This window comes from Rhipicephalus microplus, chromosome X (assembly GCF_043290135.1).
Source record: "Rhipicephalus microplus isolate Deutch F79 chromosome X, USDA_Rmic, whole genome shotgun sequence".
Classification (NCBI taxonomy): domain Eukaryota; kingdom Metazoa; phylum Arthropoda; class Arachnida; order Ixodida; family Ixodidae; genus Rhipicephalus; species Rhipicephalus microplus.
In genome coordinates, this window is record NC_134710.1 from 323,986,537 (window position 1) to 324,010,344 (window position 23,808).

Genomic DNA, 23,808 nt, shown 5'->3' on the forward strand with positions numbered 1-23,808 from the left:
TCTAACTTTGTAAGCACCACACTCGCTTTGCACGGGCTCAGTGCTGCGTATTGGGTGCAGTACACGCTTTGCAGTGCACGTCACGCGGAGTATGTTCTGCCCGGCGATAGTTTTTGTTTGTTTGCGAGCTCATATTCATAGCATCATAATTACCAAGCGATAGGCAGTGCCTTCTGAAGAACAATGATACAAAAAGCATTTGTAGTTCCATAATAAGTGTGAAAAACATCAAGAAAATGCGTGACATCACGAAAGAAGAGAAGTGCACGATATTACTGAGGAGTAGTGAAGAATCTGTACTTCCTATTTATCTCCATTTTTTTTTCGTCCACCTCAATAAGACACCCCGCCATGGTGGTGTAGTGGCTGCTGACCCGCAGGTCACGGGATCGAATCCTGGATGCGGCAGCTGCATTTCCAATGGAGGTGGAAATGCTGTAGGCCCGTGTGCTCTGATTTGGGTGCACGTTAAACAACCCCAAGTGGTCGAAATTTCCGGAGCCCTCCACTATGGCCTCTCTCATAATCATATGGTGGTTTTGGGACGTTAAACCTGACATATCAGTGAATCAATCAAACCTCGGTAAGCCGGAGGCTATTCGCTACCCTCAAAAATGTATTCGAATAATGTAAATTTATATAAAGCCTTAATGCGGGGGCCCTAGCGCGGCTTGCATATATAATCCCTTGCAATCCTTTGTATTCTTCTTGGGTGCCGCTGGGTGTACAAAGAAACGCAAGATCGTGCGCACTCAAGTTGTTTGAAGTCCCCGCCACTAAGAGTATGACAATACATATTTATTTAGTGCGTCCCTTGCGTTGCGTTACACGGAAGAGCGCAGCGGTACCCACCTTCCTCTTGGCCCGAGAGTGGAGCAGCGCATTGTTGGCGTTGGCCTCGCCCGGGTGCCGGTCCCTCCAGAGGGCGTGCAAGATGAGCGCATAAGCCGAGCTCATCACGAGAACGGGCACGAAGAACAGCGCCACCGTGACGGCCGTGTAATAGAGCTGCTTGAAAGGCGACCGCGCCACGCACGCCTGCTCCACGGGGTCCCACTCGATGCGTTGCGGCCAACTCTCGCCGCAGTACGTCAGCTCCACGTCGGTCCACTGCAAAGTCAAGAAATGCGTTGCCGAATGGGCGGGCAAGAAAGGTAAAGAATGAATATTATGACGCTTAAACTGTTCATACGACTCCAGGTGATCGAGTTGTTATTTTGCGACAGCAACGTGAAAAAAAAAAAAAACCTATTGCGAGCGAAAATGTATGCGAACTCGGTTGGCTTTCCATCATTGGCTTTCCTATGATGGAATTTCCAATTATGGAGCTTTACATTCACTTTCCATCAAATTGGTCGTCTTCGCACTCTACAAAACACTACCTTACGGTGCCTGTACGTGATTTCAAGCGCTTTACTTTGGCGTGTTGGCAATTAACGGCGTATTGCGATCTCGCCAGCATTTATTCCAAAAGTGGCTTTCAGTGGCACTCCGCGTGTGATAAAATTAGTGCTCACGTATGAAAACAGACTCGACCTATAAATGAACATTCAAATCCAAAACAGTGAACCCCATGAAGAAACAATGACAAGTCGGAGCACACGTTGAGCTGAAATACATACAAATCTCAACGAGTGAGTTGTCACTAAACACGAGTTCGCTCGGACTCACATCCATGCTCGGTTGTTAACCATGAACTAGCGAATTTACAGTCGTGAGCAAGCTCAACTCGAGCGTTCAGTGAGGTGCTTCAGGCTTGGTTGACTGATGCCAAAATCAATCACTTCGTTAGCGAGTGAACAGCATCATCCCAAGCTGTTGGTCTTTACCATGTTGTTGCTAACAGCTTTTACAACTTAGTAACTGTTCCGACGCCAGAGAACTGAAATTGCCCAACAAAAGCTTCACTCCTGTTTGGTTTATATGCGCCGTGTACGTTTTCATACCAAGTTGATTCTATCAGAAATAAATACATAATAATAAATAAAAACAAAGTTATACAGCGCTGCCTGGTTAGCCTACTGAAAAATAATTAGTTCATGTAATTAGTTGTAGTTAGTGCACGCCACAACTCACTCATGGACAGGAACAGACCAACAACGAGCACACACCGACTTTCTAGAATACACTTGTAGCTACTTTCTGTTTCGCTGTACATGCAACGGCAGCTTCACTGCTATATATGTGCCTACTTTGAACGCGCATTGCACTGGTTAGAAGCCATGTATTTTAGAGAAATGATTAATGTTTTATGGCCAGTATCTCTCACCCCACCAGTTGCTTAGACGTTTGCCATCTTGTAGCACCAAACATTTATGCCAACATAATAATCAAAATAAACCTTGTTTGCATTTTGTATAAGACTGTTAAAATTATAGACAAGCGTATGGACACTGAGCATTTAGCTTCAACTGAGTGAATTTTTTTTTACAGTGAACCAGCGGATGCACTTTAGGCCAATCATGGTTAACGAGAATATAGTGTTGCAAAGTAGCGCTGGCCACGCGATGTGCAAAACGACTTCTTTTACGGGCGTAGTCACTCCCCAGCGCTCATAAACTATATTTTATGTCGTAGCCTTTCCAGCGCACTTCCTCAGTTGTCAGCGCTAACTTGAATACCATGCAATATCGTCCATTAACCGTGCCCGCATGTACCCAACGTAATTAGGCAATACAACGGCTCCGGTTTTTTGTTTCTCACTACTGGCATGCCCCCACCCCCACCCCCGATTTTTCGTCTACCCAGCAGTGTGAGCTCTAAAGTGAACATTCAAGAGAGTACGCTGGCTGTGTACATATGACCACGACAGTGTACTTACAAGCTATATGTTGCAAAGGAAGTCACCTGTACGTTGTAGGGCGTAGTGTAAAGTAGTAGAGGCGAGGCGACGGTGGCAGACAGGAGCCACACAGCGGCCAGCACTCCGCCCGTGCGCTGTTTGGTGATCCGTGCGCGGAACGGGTACAGGATGGCCGTGAAACGGTCGCACGAGATCGCAGACAGTGTGAGGACGCTGCACGTCACTGCTGTCACTGCGAACATCAGAGACACGTGCACTGTAAGCACACGCACATGTTTTACCACAGCTCTCACTGTCTCTCCTTTAGGTGCGCATAGTACTTGCGCCAAATAATGCTGCTTTTATACAATAACCACAAAAACGACAACGACGATGACGGATGGTTCGTATAGTAGTCGCAGTTCTGCTAGCAATAGCGCCAATAGCATTATCGGTATGGTACAAGTTTCAGTACTAAGTTGTAGTAGCAGCAGCTGTAGCAGCAGTGGTGGATGCACTAGTAGTAGTAGTAGTAGTAGTAGTAGTAGTAGTAGTAGTAGTAGTAGTAGTAGTAGTAGTAGTAGTAGTAGTAGTAGTAGTAAAGGTAATAGTAGTAGCAGTACAGTAGCAGCTGCAGTGATAGTAGTAGCAATACTAATAGCCGTATCATCAGTAACAGTGTAGTATAGTGACAGTACTAATAGTCGTAACAGTACCCCCCCTCGCCATGACTCATAGCATACTGTTAGATGGACGTAAAAACTTGGTACTTGTTTTAGTGGTCGTATTTTAACAGAACAAATATGGAACTAGATTGATACTAGTAGTAAGAAAATAGCAGTAGTAATATATGAATAACTTAAGGCCTAGAAGTCGAGAGTTTGTGGACTCCCGCCTGCCAGGGGAAAGACATGAAGAAGGAAGCTCCCGTCAACAAAATTCCCACGTGGGAGCCAAAACGTCTTTTTAGGAATATACTACACGGCGAAAAAATTAATCGCACCCTTAGCAGTCTGTCATTCGTCACGGTTCCCGCATTTCTCTGACACGTGTGGCGCGGCGTGCCTATCCAGGCGTGTGGTCGTACACTTAATGTTACGCCGTGGCCACGCTTCATTACCACTCAACTACATTCCACGTCGTTGTCGATTTAAGATGATACGACATGGAACGCACTTTGGCTGAAATTACGGTGCTGTTATCGCTTGCCGTGGAAAGGACGCGTGAAAAATCGCGCGGTGCTAAGCTGAAAATGCACCTAACTGCGTTTCATAAATGAGTCCACCTTTTTACCCTTGTCGGGCGGGCAAATTTAATGGCACACATTTTCGAAGGCACTCCACTGAAAGCGGGCAGCCCCGTATATTAGTGGTCCTCCACTTTGCTTCTCGTAAAAAAAGATATTCGGATGCTTTGTGCAGTGAAACAATAATGTGATCATGAGGCGTGTTATGAGGAAGAATGCAGGTTAATTTTAATTACCTGGGGTCGTTTAGCGTGCATCTGAGTCTAAGTACACTAGCGTTGTTCGTATTTTGTAGCGATAGCTACACTGGCCCTACTATTGCCGTTTCGCTGTGGCCGGGGGCCACAAGGCGACGTGAGCCATTTAGTAGCAACTGTTGCAGCTGGCAGCACCACTCGTTGCGCAGTATGGCATGGCGTGAGATGAGGAGCTGGTTGCAACAAAAGAGAAGCAGCTGACTTTGTATAGTACATAGAAGGGGTGGCTTGGTGGTATATGCCGGAAAAGATGAAAAGTGAATCGGGGGTACTGAAAAACGCCAGGCTTCTTAATTGAAATGAAACGAAGAGGAGGCAGCGAGCCGAGGAGACGGAGGAAGAGCGAGTGACATGCCCCGAGAAGCGTTGTCGTACAGTGAACGAAGCTGCGCAATAAAATTAGCCACGCTTCTCGCTACGCACCTATAGGCATAACTGAGTTAAGCCACAGCCAAATTAATTCGAACGTGTTACTGTGGCTGCCCATTGCCGCGAATGCACTCGCAACTTGGTAGATTCATTGATATGTGGAGTTTAACGTCCCAAAAGCACCATATGATTATGAGAGAAGCCGTAGTGGAGAACTCCGGAAATTTCGAACACCTGGGGTTCTTTAACGTGCACCCAAATCTGAGCACACGGGCCTACAACATTTCCGTCTCCGTCGAAAATGCAGCCGCCGCAGCCGGTATTCGATCCCGCGATCTGCGGGTCAGCAGCCGAGTATCTTAGCCACTAGACCACCGCGGCGGGGAACTCACAACTTCCCAGTAACCACTATACGGGCCACCACGGTGGGTGAGAAATAGGTGGAATTTAGACCAAATTAAGCGTTTGTATTTAAAAAAAAATGTTTGAGACTATGCAATAAGAAGTCTAATTACTTTGATGTGACTAATTAAATGCGCATATCTCCCCAGAAAACAATATAGTTAAGCATGAAGACAAAAAAGCCATTCGGCGTCCTTTAAATGGCGCGGCATAAGCTGGCTGCTAAAGAAAAAAATTCATAACTGCATATTTAGCCTTCCACAAAGAAGTAAACACTAATGAGACGCCATGTCGCAACAAAGCACTCGTAATGAACATTCGAAAAGTCAATATCTTTCATTACGTAAATAATTTTATGTGCCCATTGAATGTACTGGGATTACAACAGCTGTGATTACATTCTATTGCAAAAACAGGTAACAGATTTCTACAACTCATTAGAGCTTCGGTCTTTGCAAAAACAAGACGGCAAAAATGATGCAGCGACTATTAAGATGATGGTCTACTGGATTGCCTTTTTAAGGAAAAACTCAAGCACGATTGTGAAAAAGATCATGAAGGATGCGAAAGAAATTTCTGTCTAGCTCTATAGTGTGAGTTTGTCGACAAAATCCAGCATGACAGTTCAATCTCTTTTTAATAGTATGAGACAAAAAAAAAAAAACCCTGAAACTTCGAGAGCTACACCCCCTCCTCTTTTTTGGATTGCCTTAGACATGTCTGAGCAGTGTTTTAAACATTTCTCAATGTTTCTCCCTGAACCTCAATCCCTAGAATCTCCCAGCAACAGAGTGAAAGATCAATATGGCCTGTCGTCGAAAGAAGAAAAAAAAATGTCTGTTTTAACGGCGTATGACGGAGACTCACAAGAACAAATCAAACATATCTGTTGATACGAACAAAGCAGTTTTTGTACCTGAAGAAAATTAGGCTCCAAAAGGCGTGATAAGTACATTGTTGCAGAAATAAAAAAAACAGATAATCTGGTGCGACAAAGTTTAGCTGCATGGCACCAGAAGAAATGGATTAGTTGACACTGAGTTCCGCAGAAAAAAAAAATCGAAAGAAAACAGACAGAGAGTTAACGAAATCACCGTACTGCACGTAAATTTTATTTCCGATTAGTTTTTTATTACTTTTTGACTTTGTACTACCAGTAAAACCTAATGAAACTCTGGAATCGCTGAAGGGAACACCGATGCGTCAATGTGATTTCATATAGTGACGGATAAGTATCTCTATATATGACGTAGTCTATGCGGAATCCAAGTGGGCTCAGTTCAACACGAATAATTTCAAGGTGACGCATAGGGCGTGCCATACTTGTATACTATTGTCGTGTTACAGTGAAATGCAAGCAAAAACATTACTCATAGCTACACCTATGACCTATCTTTGATCTTTGGCCTATGATGCGGCTCATGCTTCTGATGTAGATTATAAGCAACGCTTTGCGGTTATGTCAGCTTTACATGAAATTCCCGAGTCATAATGTAAAATAAGAACCGAAGATTTTCGGTAAGTGGTAATGGAATGCTATGCAAGTGAATTCGTTCTGTCCAGCATTTTGCGCCATTGTCATTATGCTTAACTAGCAGGCAAGTATAGTGGCGCAGTTTTTTGTGACAGTGCTTCTAGGGTCAGTGCGGTGGGCCGTTACTCGAGGTATGACGAAATACTAAACTGCACTTTTCTGGTGAGAGAGCGAAAGTAATAAAACCACAGTCCTCAAGAAAGCAGGCGGAGAGGGGTTCGACTTATTAGAAGATTTGTGCTATTGAGGAAGTGTATGTTGAACCGGTGATGTTCAGGCAACGTTTGCTGCTTTACTGCGTAAAGCTCTAAGAAAGTGAGTAGCATCCAGACAACCTTACGAGGTAGATCAGAGGTGGCTACACACTCGAAGCCGATTCGAACAAGCCGTTCTGCAGGAGAGCTATTGCACACCTTCACATAAGCTAACCGTACAATCATGAATGTATAGGATGGTTCGCAAAGAAAGGTTTGCTTGAATATCTCGTCATATTATCGTATGAATTGGTCACAGTAGAAAACTTAGCGTATAAATTATGATATCATTGCCTTTTGTAGACTACAACAAAACATAAAAAACGGAACAAAGTGAACAAAGACACATATGTACATAATACACCAGCGCGAACTATGAAGTGTTTAATGTGGTGAATGAACGTAATATACGTACAGTGACTACCCGCGTGCGCACAGATGCCCTAGCTACTAATGCCATTTGCATTTATTGGTGAGCTCTATTTATTTTGGATGAGCACGACTGACGGAGAGCTTTTGCAGACCCCCTGCAGTCATTTCAATAGCATCTACTTCGAAGACTTTTCTTTTTTGTCTGTTTTTTTTGTCACAGCAGGTTTTTTGTCACGTGAAAAAACGTCTAGAGCCAATGAACGAGATATGTACTCGAGCACCCAGGTGTGTCATTTAACGCAGTTAAAACTACGTTGACGGTACAGCACCTCATCTAGTTTATTAATGCCATCCAGATATGCCCGATGCAGCTGATGACCACCCTGTCTTCTAACCTTTTTCCGCTCTCTCCCATCGCGTAGCCTCCCATGTGCCTCATGATGGAAATCTTATGAAGTCATTTTTTGTTCCGTTATGTACAGATCCGTGGGGCGGCGTCTTGCATTCTTCGTGTTCACATAATTGGGAGAGGGGAGGGAGTGATTTCTAACTGAAAAAAAGAAAAAGTGAGCCCCGTAACTGTCTCTCAGGGGAAGGACACCTCAACAGTAGCTCACGAGGGGTGGGGTAAGGAGGGATTAAAAGGATATCATTAAAAAGTATAGAAATAGAAAGAGCGGAAGGTGAGACTGAAGAGTAGGGACGGCGACACACGGAAGTAAGGAGAAGATAGGAAAGATGGACACGGTCGCAGGAATCCGAGTACGGGGCACCACTCGGCGAGAGCTCTTGTCAACGTCAGGAGATGGCGTTGGGCGAGCCAGTCGGCCAGAGCTGCGCTGTCATCGGAGATCGCGGGGGCAGAACCAGTCGGCACAAAATCCAGGGAGCGAGTCTCCCTCACAATATTGGCAGTTACGCTGGCTCTGTGAAATATAGGGTGTTTTGAGATAGCGTGTCGCCGTTCGGGGCGCTATGCGGGCAACCAATGGGGAAGCGTCACTGCAACGTTTCTGCATGCGCTGCTCTGTGAAGCGGTGGTGGCATTGTCTCAACCAAAAAAAGTGCAGCATGGAGAAGCGAATGTGACAGACGCCTGACGTTGGAGTGGGAAACACGTTTATTGCATCTTCGGGGGAAAGCGCTCGAATGCACGTGTGACGTGAGCAGGGTGACCCCTTATATAGCGCCGCATCACGACCACTCTCGAAATTAAGGCGAACCGACGACTCCCGTTGAGAAGCACACGTTTGCACTGGCATTGAAATAAAGGGAGCATTGTTCGGATAAAGTCACATGTTACCTGACACAAGAAAAAGAAGTGTTCTCCACTCATCGTAATGACTACTGGCAGCGCTGACATATCGTATCACGTGTGTTAAAAATAAATGGGGCATGGGCTTATGGGGAGGCGCGGCAGACGTAGAGAAAGACGTTCCTCAATAACGTGTAAAAACACAAGTATATTCAGCAGACTTATTTAAGCGTGTTGAGCTTTATATTATACTAGTAAAATGGAGCCACAAGGGAAGGCAAATGAACACGAAGAAAGGGGAACACAAAACGCAAGCGCCCCTTTTCGCGCTTGCATTCGTCTTTCCTTGTGGCGCCGTTTCACTAGTACAAATTCATACCAACTTGCCTAGTTATAGGTCCTTTTAAGCTTTAATTTGTGCCCGTTAGTTCCGCCTTTCAAACTGCACGTCATCGCCTTTACCTCTAGCAGGCAAACGTCTTCGCTTAGTCCTGTGCAAAAATGCGTCTCGACCATCGAGGACGCCGAGTATTCTTAGACACCTCATCAACCAAGAAAATGGAACGCCGGCGTTGGCAACATCACCGGTGCAAAAAGTCCTCATCCCGTGATGGCGTCCCCATAAGACGTCCTCACGACTTCATATAACGTGTTGTCACGTGATGTCGTCATCACATGAAATCGCCACTTGGTCAAAGGTGGGTTCATCACGGAGACAGTGCGAAACCAGGTAAGGTGCCGAAAGCTTCCAATGCCTCCGATATTGGAGGCAATGCAAAACCACTAAGACAGCTTTGAAGAGGACCAGAGGTGGGTCAATATATTGAATGGGAAGAAAAAAAAAGGCGATGGCTTTCGGCTTCGAGTCATATTAGGCGAATGCATCAAGCACCACAGTTGCTAACCAATTTTTGAAAAATACCCTGTATACGCCATGGCCAAAACAACTCTACCCTACGCGATATTTTTTTACTGCACGGCATTTTAACCTATGCCTAAAGTATTTCCAGTGTAACAAGAAAAATGCACACACAGCTCCACTACAACACATACCGACGTGTAGTGACGCTGAGTTGGTAGCTATTTAGAAATTGGTTGCAAAAAAAAGTCGGAGAATAAGAAACATAAAAGACAGACTATGGGAAGAGAAAGCATTTTGATACTAGTGTGAGCAGAAGATTAACTTACAGCTGAGAAAAAGAACCAGGATACTCATCGGCAAGTATGCGGTTGGCAGTGTAAGCGATATAGGGAAAAACGCCAGGCCTGCGCGGAAGGCGCAGCACAGTCACAGGGAAAGCTAGAAGAGCGGCCTTTCAGAGCCCTTTCTAAACACTCATTGGGTAACTGCTGCAATCTCATTTGCTGAGCACCCATTACAAGATAAATAATGATAACTTCTGGGTTGTAGAACAGCATTCGCTACGCTAGTTTTCGTCATTCTTCTGAGAAGCGTTGTATCCTCTAAACACTTGCAAATAATTTTGTGCCGATTGTTCATGCAGTGGCTGACGACGATGAGGAATTATGCCCGAAGTGGGTATGAGCCACAGTTAATTGGTGATTAAATACACGCTGGTTGGAACATCGGACGACCCACTCGTTACGCTATTCTTATCGTGTGACGCCTCGTTGTTCTTTTGCTGTTCTAAAACGCTTTATTACTTATATTAACGCGATTCTTTTCCCGACATCAAGCCTGCCTAAGCCAAGTTTGCGAGCAAGTACCAAGCATCGGATTGGCTGAGAGGTACAATACTGGGCTGGCACGCAGCGGACCCAGATTCGGACCCCACTGTATCGTTGGTAGTAGTTTTTTCTTCTTATTTTTACGAAAGTGGTTACGGACACCGGCAGCGGTGGCAGTGGCAGCAGTGGTGGCAGACAACTACGGCGCCGCGCGTGACCCGAGTTCTGATCTCATAACAGCTTTCGCTCTAAAAGACTGTTCATCAAAACGCTTGAGTTAGAAACACGCCAGTATTAGGAACAGTATTAGAAAGTTAAGTTTAAAAAAAGGTACGCGAACGTTTATCTGCGCTAAGGCTCAGAAAGTTCGGGAGTGAATTTGTAAAGTTAGTTTATAGTGTGGGAACCTGAATTATGATCTGGACAAATTATGCCATAATGTAATCATTATATATATATATATATATATATATATATATATATATATATATATATATATATATATATATATATATATATATATATATATATATATATATATATATATATATAAAGAGCAAAAAAAAACAACAATAAAATAATGAGCTTCGTGAAGTGCAGGTGTCGGGCTCGTTGAGCATGCTATTTTATCTACCCATTCCCTGTCATTGAAAAAACCCGCATGGTTCCTTGCGCACTCACCTAAGGCCATTTGAAGGCTGTATTGATCACCACGCCCTCCATAGATTCGACATATTATATTTTGCGTGTGACTTCTGCTGGTGACATTTTAGGTTTTATTGAAAAGAAATATCGAGTTTCCGGATCTATTTAGGAATATCACCTTCACGGGTGTCGAGTCGGTCATTCAAGTCTTTCGATGATCGATGATGAGCCACAAGTTGAAATTACCTTACGCTTGATAAAATAATCGTATTAGCATCCTACTACCCCACGCTGCCCAGAAAACTCCCGAAAAAACTTTACAAGTAAAGTTATTACCTAGTAAACAACAAAAATCACAAAACGCCACAATCGGAAAGAGCGGAGCAGTTGAAACAGAGACAGAGAGCAGAGACGTGGACCTCTGTTTCTGCTGCTCTGCTTCCGCCGATTTTGGTGTTTTGTGGCTTTTGCAGTTTATTAAGCACGTAGCAACTTGCCAGACAAGCAAGTCTTCTGAAAGAGTAATTACCCTGCGGTTGGCAACCCTGTGAAGGACCCTGTCAGATTTGTCAGCACGCTGCTCAAAACGGAATCGCGGATTAATACCCAGACCACGGCCGCTGAAAACTCTTCTTTATCATCTTTTAGGAGCACGTCAAGCAGCCCCAAGTGGTCAGAAACAATACCGGAGGCTTCCAGTTTATATAGCGTTTCTCATAATCCACCATACAGTTTCGAAACATTGACACTTTTCAGTGGAAAGCTTGGCAGTTGAGATACTTTCGCATAAATGCCACTCGGCTATATAGCAACACTTACAGTTACTCTAAAATGGACGGCATAGGTGCTTGTACTTCGGAAGCTACAGCAAGCAATGACGTAGCAACTAGAGGCAATATGGCGTGCTCTCTGAAAAAATAATGAAGAAACTTAGCTCTTGACAAATCAGTGTCCGCTGTGGGCACTTCATGATGCTATGTTAAGTGATAACAAAGCTAAACAAAAAAGAAAAAAGAAAAAAAAGAGGCTACAGCCTTTTCCTGTTTCTGTTCTACGTACCTAGATTTAAAGGTGACTTGGGCATGGCTATTTTAGGCGTTTTAATATAGGTGCACCCGAGAGGAACAATTTTAGCTTCTACTTCGCATGCAAATAAAGAAATAATTTCAGGTCGCCGGACATGTTCTTCCTAATTAACCTTGGCGCGAACCATATATATCAATTTGAAGCCTCAGAAGGCATTCTACGAGAAGGACAGTCAAAGAAAAAAAAAGAGCAATTGTATCAGGCAAACAATTGTTTCCCACGGCATGCGTTCGTGTCAAGCTGGTATGACAGCACAGTTTGGGCACAAGTTATCTTTCGATAACCAAAAGCTAATATTTTTTACACTTTTTTATTCACCCACAGCCATTATGCAACAATTTGAATGAAAGGCAGCGTGGGTAAGAAACAAAAGCGTAGTTTCATTACTTAAATCGGAGGACGTCGTGATGAATTAAGTTACAAAAATCAGCTCTGCCTCCGTAACAACAGTACCAGTGAATGTGTAATTGACTACACGAAACGATGGCGCATACATTCTGGTGCATTAAGAAGCAAAATATTAAAAGAAAGACGACGACGTACTTTCATCTAAGTATATGAATCATGTTATAGCAGAATTAGAAACACGTTTCTCTCTTTATGGTTTTCACAATAGCACTATTTGCGAGTTATGCCACGTGGAAACACGCTTTCGTAGTAAATCCATTTGGCTTCATTTATGATAAAGCTTTTGCAAAAAAAGATTTTTTTTGCGCATTCCTCCATTTTGTGCCTCGCGTTAGAAGGCTTGGGTAAAATATAATATTATTGGTGCTTCCTGCACTGTCCTTGTGATCCCAGTAAAATCTTCCCCTAACGGAAATTGCTTACTGACGGCCCAAACTTCCGTTCTTATTCCTGCTGCAGCTTGCCCATCACGCTTCTTATGTTCACACCTTGTCTATTGTTGGTGGCGTGTACACTGATTCTCATTGCTCCCGCTAGAGGCACCGTTGTGATATTTCGCATACTGTTGCAGCTGCGCTCTCTCCGGTCAGTCACACAAACAGCGCTGCGTGCTATATAATTAGGTGACCGCAAGAAGGCCACGCCTGTATAAAGCGCTCGAGTTTGGTGCGCTTCCTTCCTTTTCACTGCAAGCATACTCGGTGAACGCTCTTCGCTACCGCTCTGCTGCATGAACACCCCAGAAGTCAAGGCAGCAGTGGTGTGGGCTCCCCGCCAAGACCTTGCAGTGAGAGCCCGGGGTGCCGAAGCAAACAGGGCGAAGCGCGGAGCTGCGGGCCAGCGAAACGGGCGCGCCGTCAAGCAAACCCGTCCCGTATTTCAATGATGGGAGAGAAATCTATACGTAGGATTCACGGGTTACTCGATCGTCTCTGAGCAAGCTCCTCTATAACATCATTCTATGGCGGTGAAGATGGAGATGCATAGCGCTATTGTGTATGCTAGGTTTGCTCAAACTCAACCAGATCCCCACGTTGAAACTGAGTGAGAGCCTGCACATAGGCGAGCCACTGACCCCACTTGAAGGTTTAATCATGCCTTAGAGCCAAGAGGTCATTCAGAAGTCACAGGCCATTTTAGGGGGGGGGGGGTCTAAATATCTCTTGGTTCTCTAGCTTTGCTCTGCGCACTTCTCAAAGGGAGGAACCTATCAGATAACAAGTTCTTTTGTTTCTAACGCGTAAGAAAATTTAGCTAAATTTGCACAAAAAAGAAAAAAATTCGGCAGATCCCACGAACATGTGAATCGACCTTATGCGAAGCATGCTGAAAGAAGGCGACCGTGTTGCAATTTTTTTATTGAGCGACACGTCATGAAATGATGCAAAATTTATGTACAAATGTTGCACGCACAGACATATGTTGAAGATTTGCAGATGTTCATATAACCAGTTGTTTGCACTTGCGCAACGATGCCAACTGTAACGTGCGTATTAGCAGAAACAGAAGCTGATATGAAGTGCTGATGCTCATGAGGACGCTGGCTCTAGACGCTGCTACATAAATCAACTTCAGCGCATGGCAACTAACTTTAATTGACGTTAACCTGACGTGACGGCTGTATCAAAGGGGTGCATATGTAATGTTTATAAAGTTGGGTAGGCAGCACTGAAACTACTATTGACGTTTTACAAAGATTATCGTCTATTTGAAAGGTAGTTCTGAGACCTGGCGTAGCTCTGTGGTACAATGCTTCGTTGCCATGCTGAATGCTTGGGTTCGATTCCAACTGGGATCCTGACATTTATTCTTTGCATTCATCGGGTCGACACTACCGATGTCGGGTATTTTTTAACGCTCACGCGTAAATATTGCCCATGTGTGTTATCATTGTTCCTGGGTAGTTACTAAATGTCCATCACCTGTGGCACATACCCGCATACCAGCGGCACATACTCGCCCGTGGGTATGTGCCTCTATCTGGCGGGAAGTGTTTGACGACGTACGTGACAGGAATGGGACATTATTCGTATCTTGACCAGTGCGTCACATTCGTCAAACGATCTTTCCCTCACTTGCTAATTTTGGTTCACACCTCATTAAAAGGGTGACCACGAGAACACCCAAACGTAAGCGGCTAGATAGATAGACAGACAGATAGATAGATTCGCTCAAAGCCGCTGAAGTTCGCTAAGAAATGATTCGCAATTAAAAATCACAGCGCGTTTAATCAGGAAGAGCTCATCTATCATCATCAATGCGCACAACGTGACTTTCAGCTGCTTTTGTGTTTTGGAAGCCAAGCCCAATAGATATGTCACGGTGACGCCAAAGGATGACTAGCTCGCCCTGCAAAGAAAAGCCACTAGAAAAATTAAGAGTGAAAATGCACACGTCTTTTTTTAAGACGATAGTCTTTCTTGGGGTACTTAGACGCAAGAATATTGGTCTGTCTGTCTGTCTCTTCACCAGCCATAATGATACACCAAACGGTCTACCCTATCCACAGCCCCCAGCAATACTGGTCAAGTTTAAGCGTTCACACTTGGGTGATTGTCAATAATCACGGCTTCACCAGCGGAATGCGGTTCGCTAACCCTTTTGTCTTCATTCTGCAGTTCTGCCTCATCCAGCTGTACGCCGCCAGCAATGGCGACACTGGATGGCTGAGCATAAACGGAACGGCGCGAATCTTGAACAGGAGGGTCCTACACGTGCCGGGCCTGCTGAAAGGAATCAGTCTACGCAAGACGACATCGGCGCATCTCGGTGCGCAGAACCAACTGGCAGCGCCCCCCTCCAGACCACCTATAATGGCCAGCCTCCCTGAGGCGACGGTCACTGGGCACGGCTTCACCAGCGGAATGCGGTTCGCTAACCCAGTTGCCTTCATTCTGCAGGTGAGCAGAAACTACGGTAAATGCTTTCGCTGAAGTGATCGCTTCTTGTTGGTGTTGCCGTGCCCACGGCTGTTTAGCATGGCGTTAGATAGCACGAAGTGTCTTAAAAAACTGTTGTTGTTGGGAGGAGACATTGAAGCTAACCCAGGCCCCACCCTTGAAGAAGTTTTTAACCAACTAAAGGACATTGCAAGAGACATTAAGGAAATAAAAGAAAAGCGGCTAGTAGACATTGATAACAAACTTGACGCTCTGTCAGTCCTTGAGGTAGAGCTTGGGCACTGTAAAACGCAACTTAATTCAATGACTAGGGTATTACAAACATTAGAAAAAAGAATAGACGATCTTGAAAATAGGAGCAGAAGATCCAATCTAATCGTATACGGATTGCCGGAAGCACAATCTGAGACAAGTGAAACCCTCGAACAAGCAGTAAACAGGGACGTCATACAGGATAAACTCAAACTACAACCGATTGCGATCGAGCGCATCCACCGGCTAGGTAAACCAGCTCCCAATAAAACCAGACCACTTATCTTTAAACTTGTGGATTCGCGTCAGAAGGAAGCCATACTAAAGAATGGAAAGCACCTTAAGGGAACTGATTACGCTATTGGCGAAGATTTCTGTCGCAAAACTCGCGAAATTAGAAAAAAGCTTTGGGACAGTGCGAAATCGAACCAAGCTAAAAAGGAAAAAAGTGGCACTGGCTTTCGAGAGGCGGTACATAAATGACTGCACGTTCGTTTGGGATGAGGAAAAAGAAGAAAGGGTGCCACTGAACAAACCAAAAAAAACTACGAAATACTAACTCGGCCGAACACGCGGAGTACCACACAAAAGAAACATTAACATTGCTAAATGTGAACGCCAGAAGCGCCGTGAATAAAGTGCAGCCTCTTGAGAACTTGTTGCTACTTCATGAACCAGATATTGTAGCAATCACAGAAACCTGGCTCATCAGATATAATCGACCATGAATTCACTCCCACTAGCTGTTCTGTCATCCGAAAAGACAGACTATCCCGAGGCGGAGGCGTCGCGTTGTTAATTCGACGTTCCATTTCGTACACACTACTGCCAGACGTTCCGGACACAGAAGTGGTTTTCTGCAAAATTTTGTGCAATAGCACAAGCATAGTGGCGGGTTGCGTTTATCGTAGCCCATCCTCTGGTTCGGAATGCATAGTTTCCATCCACAATTTTCTTCAGCAGCATGTCCATAGCTCTGCAGTCGTAATAATGGGTGATTTTAACCTTGCTGACATAAACTGGAGTACCATGCACCACACCTCACAGGGATCAGAGGATTTATTTGATTTAATGTTAAATTTCAACCTCCATCAAATTGTTTCATGCCCAACTCGTGTTGAAGGAACAGCCACAAGTGTACTAGATTTAATACTTATTAGTAGTCACCTTAGCCATGTGGACACTCAAGTTGATGTAGAGGGCATTTCAGACCACGGAGTGCCTGTTTGCCGGTTAGCACTTGATCACAGATTACACCTACAATCAACAGTAAACCATGTCCCAGACTTCAGTAAAGCAGACCACGCCAGCGTACTAACTTATTTAGCCCATGAGTTTTACGAGTTTGTGGAATTGAACTGTGATCCCGCCACAACTGTAAATGACCTTTGGCTAAGGTTCAAGCACATTGTTCTGCACTGCATGAATGAATTTATACCACTGCGGCGTACACGGCCGCAAAGACATAACCCCTGGATCACAAGAGAAATTCTACACGCAAAGCGAAAAGTCAAACGACTTCGGAAAGCGGTAAAAAAAAAACAGTGCTGCAGTGCGAATACATCAAAATTAAAAACAGCTATTTCACACTTTAAGGCCAAAACAAAGCAAGCAAAACAACATTACTTTGAAGTAACGCTACCGTCATTCATAACTGGTAACCCACAAAGGTTCTGGAAGCATTTCAGCCCTAGAAAAAACAGCAGTCCTGAACTTTCATTGCAACAGAAAACGGCGAAATCTAATATGTACAACAACTATTTCCACTCTGTTTTTACAAAAGATGACGGGAAAATTCCACAGCTTGCACACATGAATAATATTGGAATCAGTCCTATAGATGTAGTTGATGAAGGAATATTTTCTCTTTTGCTCGACCTAGACCCCAAAAAATCTTCGGGACCAGATGACATCCCCAATCCCTTTCTTAAGCGATATGCCGAATGGTGCAGCAAATACCTTGGTATGGTTTTCCGCAAATATCTCGCCGTAGCAAAACTTCCAGACGACTGGAAAAAAGCTAAAATAGCACCGATTCCCAAAGCATGAAATAGCGATAATCCTTCAAACTTTAGGCCAATATCTTTAACCAGCACGTCATGCAAAATATTAGAACATATAATTTTGAAGCACTTAACCGTTTTTTTAGAAGATAAAAGCGTTTTGTCATCTTGCCAGCACGGGTTTCGCAGCGGATTATCGACTGCCACGCAACTAACAGAAGTTGTTCATGATTTAGCATTATCTATTAACAACTGCACGCAAAAGGATATCATACTATTAGACTTTGCTAAAGCGTTTGATTCCGTATGTCACAACAAATTAATTGCAAAACTTCGAAGTATTATTGGAGATGGAATATTAACAAATTGGGTTAAGGACTTCTTAACTAATCGTTCACAATATGTCCTGTATGACCAAGTACCATCAGAAAACTTGCCTGTTACGTCCGGAGTACCACAAGGCTCCGTTTTGGGGCCTTTGTTATTTCTTGTTTTTATTAACGATATCACAGACAGTATCTCTTGCACCATTAGGCTTTTCGCCGAAGACTGCATTATTTACAAAGAAATTAACAGTCATTCAGATCACCTTGCACTAAGCGATTCTTTACACCATCTTTCCAACTGGTGCGACATGTGGCAAATGTCGATTAACCCCAAAAAAACAGTGTGGATGACGATAACCCGAAAAAAAGAAGCTATCCAGTACGACTACAGCATTAAAGGCACCAGGCTTGAAAAAGTGAATGCGCACAAATATTTAGGCGTCACGATAACGTCAAGCGTCAGATGGGATGCGCACATTTCTAACATTACTTCGGTTGCTCTGCGCAAGCTCTTTTATCTTCGCAGATGCCTTCGGTTGGCCCCTCACTCAACCAAGCTTTTAGCCTACACTACTTACGTGAGACCGATATTGGAATATGCTAACACAGTATGGTTTCCTTATACAGTCACTAACATTCAAAAGCTAGAAAATGTACAGAGGAAGGCAGCAAGATTCATCTGCAACAAATATAAGCGCACTGATTCTCCTACAAATATGTTAGCAAGCTCTGGCCTCCAAACACTTGCGATTCGAGCAAAACAAGCGCGCCTTAAATTTATTTTTCAGCTACTTCACAACCATTATAAAATTGACCCATCATTGTACATCCGTCCGTCAGACTCCCGCGTTATTAGGCACAAACATTCACACACACTGAAGGAGTACTCTTACCGCAATGACACGTTCAAGCACTCCTTTTTTCCACTTGCCATAAGAGAATGAAACTGTTTGGATTGCTCCATAACTAGTGCGAAGTCGGTATCCGACTTTGCACTAAAATTAGAAAATATGTTCTCTTAATGCGGCAATACTCGCATTACCAGAAGCATTGCGCCACCAGCGAAAGCGTATTATTGGAGTGTACAAGTGTTAACTGGAGTGTTTAGAAGTTTGCTATTTGTTTACCTGTGCACCACTGCACTTCATGCAACATTTCTCTTCTTTTTGGTGATGGTTTCTTTGTCTTTGCAGATGTAAACAATTTGTATATTTTTCGTTCTTATACTTTGTGATGACTGTCATTTCACTACATTCCTGCCCCGCCGCGGTGGTCTAGTGGCTAAGGTACTCGGCTGCTGACCCGCAGGGCGCGGGTTCAAATCCCGGCTGCGGCGGCTGCATTTCCGATGGAGGCGGAAATGTTGTAGGCCCGTGTGCTCAGATTTGGGTGCACGTTAAAGAACCCCAGGTGGTCTAAAGTTCGGGAGCCCTCCACTACGGCGTCTCTCATAATCATATAGTGGTTTTGGGACGTTAAACCCCACATATCAATCTATCAATCACTACATTCCTGTTTCTGTTTTCTGCGCTGTTAATGTACCACCTGCATGTGCAATCTGCACGCCCACCTGCTATGGTCTCGGAATGAGACTGGCAGTATTGAAAATGAAAAAAAAAAACAATTATTGCACATATCTGAGACATCATAACAACACGCCAATAATCTGCATGTGTGTGGACCCGCCACGTCGGTCTAGTGGCTAAGGTACACGGCTGCTGACCCGCAGGTCACGGGATCGAATCCCGGCTGCGGCGGCTGCATTTTTGATGGAGGCGAAAACGTTGTAGGCCCGTGTGCTCAGATTTGGGCGCACGTTAAAGAACCCCAGGTGGTCGAAATTTTCAGAGCCCTCCACTACGGCGTCTCTCATAATCATATGGTGGTTTTGGTATGTTAGACCCCACATATCAATCAATCAATAGTCAATCAAATCTGCATGTGGGTCCTTTTACTAGAGAAGGCACACATAAGTAATTATAAGTACCATATATAGCGTTTATCAGGCTGCGCTGACAATGCAGCGCTATGCTAAAAAAAAGGCAAGTGTTTCTAACGCTTTGCTAAGACGACATGTTGGTGGCACTTGCCCATCACCTTGGCGTTCTACACCTTATCGCCTCCAAGACAGGCGCGCCCGCCTTCCCTCGTTTTCGAAGATAACTGCCAGATAGCGCTCGTCTCTAAAGTGCCTCGATGCGCTCATTTGCTTTCGCTTCACGGATCGAGGCGCACTAATGCCGCGTTTACACTGAGCATTCTGGCCGCCGAAAGTGCGCTGAATCTGATTCGCCGGCGGCGAGATTCTCAGAAAGAGCCCTCTCAGCGCCGATAGCTCTAGGACCGATTTTTGCGGCGTCTTCCACCAAATCGGTCGCCCGGAATCAATAAGAGCGCTATTCAAGGAATTTTTAAATGTAGCAGCCAAACTCCGCTCACTTGTCATGACGCTGTGCACGTAACTGAATGTTGTAACCAACGGGAGTTTAGCCTACTTCACGTCTCTATTTCTTGAAAGAGGGGACGGGGCTTGTCACGCTCTTGCACAGCAAGACGAACCTACCAACGCTGCTGTTGTCGGCGGTTTTTTCTGCTCCCATGCATTACAAGACAGCGACTTGCCAGCAAAGTAAGCAGTACTGCTTTTTCTTGCTTCCTACGTACGAGAATCATCAGACTAGTCTACCGGATAGCCTATTGTAGCATCGGCCAGCCGCGACAACAACGGGGTGACAGCGCATTCATTCCGCGTTCGCCCTGTGGTAGATGGCATATTCGGCGGCGGCGCAGGGTACATCCAGTGCAAACGACGCTGTGTTTCGGCGGGTGGAGAATTTCGGTAGCTGTGGAAAGTGGAGGATCTAGGTTGAACAAGAGGTGACGCAGCGCCTCCAGAATACAATTCACCGGTTTTCTCACGCAGATCATCAAATAAATATTTGCTTAACTCTCTCCAGACGCAAGACTATAGCATCTTTCGACGACAGTTGCAGCGAAACATGGAGGCACGGAGCCAATTGTTCTTGCGAGATACCCAAACAAACATACATACAAACAAACAAGCAAACAAACAAACAAACAAACACATAAATAAATAACAATCACCTTCGTACGAGCGTTTTATGTGTATACGTTATTTTTGATTCTTAATTTTCATTTAGTATCTATCAGGTTGAAAGGGGTAGCCCTCTCCAAGTGATAGTGACAACTCCTTTGTTTACTTTTTATTTCAATAAAAATACATAAATAACAAAGTTCCGGTGCCGCTTCATTTTGTTTACGTATATTCTGGCTGTAATTAAGGAAGCACTAAGTGTTCTACAGTCTAAAAACTGAGAGAGCTGGGTACTTTCTTTGGGAAAGTACTTTCTTGTCCCATATTTGCCTCTCTTTTCCAGAGTAAAGCACCTCTTGTGTAGGCAGAGTTAAGCGATCACCCCATAACGGGTCAAAGCACTCCTCTCAACAGAGTAACATAACGCGGCCCGAAGCAGAGTAGCAAAACCCCATCGAAAAGAGTAGCAGTACACCCAACAAAAAAAAGTAGCAGAACTCGGGCCAAAACCAAAATTTTAATTGTTTTTGACGGATTTACGCATGCGCAGATCATAATAATGGCTAAATACGAGCACTGTGACAAAAAAATAAAATAAAAAAAACATGACCGAGGAGAGCGAACCCTCCACCTTTAGATGCACTGCTGATTACGAGCACTACACCCTAACCACTACAACACACGAAAATACGAACGACGGTGGTTTCTTTTTTTTTTCACGTTATAAGTAATTTTGATAATATATCTGCATTTTCTTGTTTAGACGCGTAGATTTGAGTGTCTCCGTGCTTCTAAAGCTGGACTGTAGCTAACGTGTTTACTGTGATTGTTTTTTTGCTTTGTGAGATGAGAACGTCTATTCGACACGTTTTTTTACAGTAAAGAAAGGAAGATGAGCGCAGCCAATTTTATCAATGTCATTAGCCCTGACTAGCTAAGTGATTAGTCATTTCTGCCTACAAAATCACACATGTGAAGTGTACAATAAACAATTCACTTTTTATTTTCACCCCCTTGGATATATTTTTGGTCATTATTGTTCACGTTCTACGACTAAAGCCACCATACTTCACTGAAGCTGTACCGTACGTTAGGCTTCTGGCACCATCGCCCGTGTGCGATGGTCGTAGCGAAAACATCAATATTCATATAATGAGAATGTTATAGGGGTTCGCGTTGAGTTTAGATCATGACCGATTGAATTAGATTGCTTTGGAATGTTTCAATACACAGATCCAAGGCTAAAAACGTGAATATTAAAAGTTCCGAGCGTCATCCAGTGCACTGAAATTCACTGGCGCGCGCTGAAAACGCTGTTAATTCGGTTAATCATCTTTAACGTCTCAACAAACAAATGCAGTACGTTTTATTGCATATATGTGTGGTTAAGGTAGTGCTAATCACTCACGGTGTGCCGATGCATCTAAAAGTAATCAAGAGCAAGGGTATGTATAACCGCCTTTTACTATCTCATGCCTGAAGAGTATATGGGTATTTCACTCTCTCGTAAAAAGGAAGAGTAGAAAGCCGTTTCACTTTCTCATTTCATACAGAGTGAAAATGAATTTCACCCTATCTGATGCTTTGCGAAAGTAAACACCCTGAAGAGTAACTTGGCCTTTTCACTCCTGCGATACCCTCTACAGTTTTCAGAGTGTAGACACGCGCCTCGTATTCTTGATATTTCAAGCGCCAGGCATAACTTGCACACATGTTAGCGAAGCATAAAAAGAACGAGCGTTGCAATACAAAAATGGCTCACGTGAAGAACAAACTGGGATAGAAAAGACCTCTGAGAAATTTTCGGATAAGGCGCTGTTATATTTTGAGCACCAATAAAACATATGCTTTACATGTACTAACAGCGTCAAATGAAACCCGAACAGCGGAGCGCTTGTTTCAAGCATTAGAAACAGTATAGTGTTGGCCGTCCAGTCATTACCATTGACAGGCGTGCACATCCGGTGTGGCAGCACTGCGCGATCGCCCTACAGTGCGTTATCTTCATTTGTTCTCTAGTTTTTGTATGGTGGTAATGGTGGCCATCGTGGGCGTGCCAAGCGCTTTTGCTCCTGTCACTCGCAACTCCTTGCTTTTACATCAGCAGCGCAGTGCAATCGGTGACTTGGCACGATACAACAAAAAGAGAAATATAATTGGTTTCCGGTTGATTTTCAAACGATCGTCGTATCTGGTTCGCCAGCGCTGCTTCACCTGCACCCTACTTGCAGAGACCGACCCGAAAACGCGTCACTTTAACGAAAAATGCCGAGCTTTTTTTTCGGAAGAGAGAGCGCATACTGTTTCGCTTTACCGGCACGAAGTGAAACAGCGTGAAATTGCCAGCATTATGAATCGACGTTTGTTTACTATAAAAAGAATCAACCAGGAATTCTATGATGATGGACTCCGTCATGACAAACCATGCTACAATACTCGCCTTCGGCTGCAGTTTTTAACCTCTGTTTTTTTTTTTCATTTGCTTCTTTTCAAATACCACACCGAGAACACAAGCAGAAATATTGCACTATGGGGGGACACGCAGTGCTGCCACACCGGATGTGCGGGCCTGTCTGTGCCAATGACTGGTCAACGGCACGCACTATGCTATTGATAAGGCTTGTGCCACGCGCCCTACTGTTCGCGTTTCATTCGATGCCGATAGTACACCAAGCCTAGTCAATTATTTTTCTCTGACACTCATCAATAGTGTTAATTAAGAAATTAGTTATGAGTCCAAACAGAAAACAAAAAACAAGGAGCTGCTCCATCCTCCATAGTGGGTATACGAGAACGACACAAAGTCCTCATCTGTTGACGTCATGAAATCCGCTACACACCGGCGCGGCTGGCCAGGGTGCCTCACGTGCCTCTTTTGACAAGCGAAAATCAAGTTGTGATTTCATCTGACGTGGAATGAATCGGTGCCAGCTTGATCAGAATTAACCAGGGGCAAGTTTAGCGATGATTGCA

General features: G+C 44.3%; 1 protein-coding gene across 2 annotated transcripts in view; it reads right to left on the minus strand.

Annotated features, from left to right (window-relative positions):
- LOC119161279 (QRFP-like peptide receptor) overlaps nucleotides 1–23,808 on the minus strand; it is a 280,506-nt gene that overhangs the window by 23,682 nt on the left and 233,016 nt on the right. For both annotated transcript variants that reach the window (XM_037413671.2, XM_075879600.1), the window contains exons 3-4: nucleotides 2,848–3,035; nucleotides 853–1,110 (exon numbers count right to left, since the gene is read on the minus strand). In XM_037413671.2, the coding sequence (XP_037269568.2) occupies nucleotides 853–1,110; nucleotides 2,848–3,035 (446 nt within the window). The remainder of the gene's footprint in view (nucleotides 1–852; nucleotides 1,111–2,847; nucleotides 3,036–23,808) is intronic.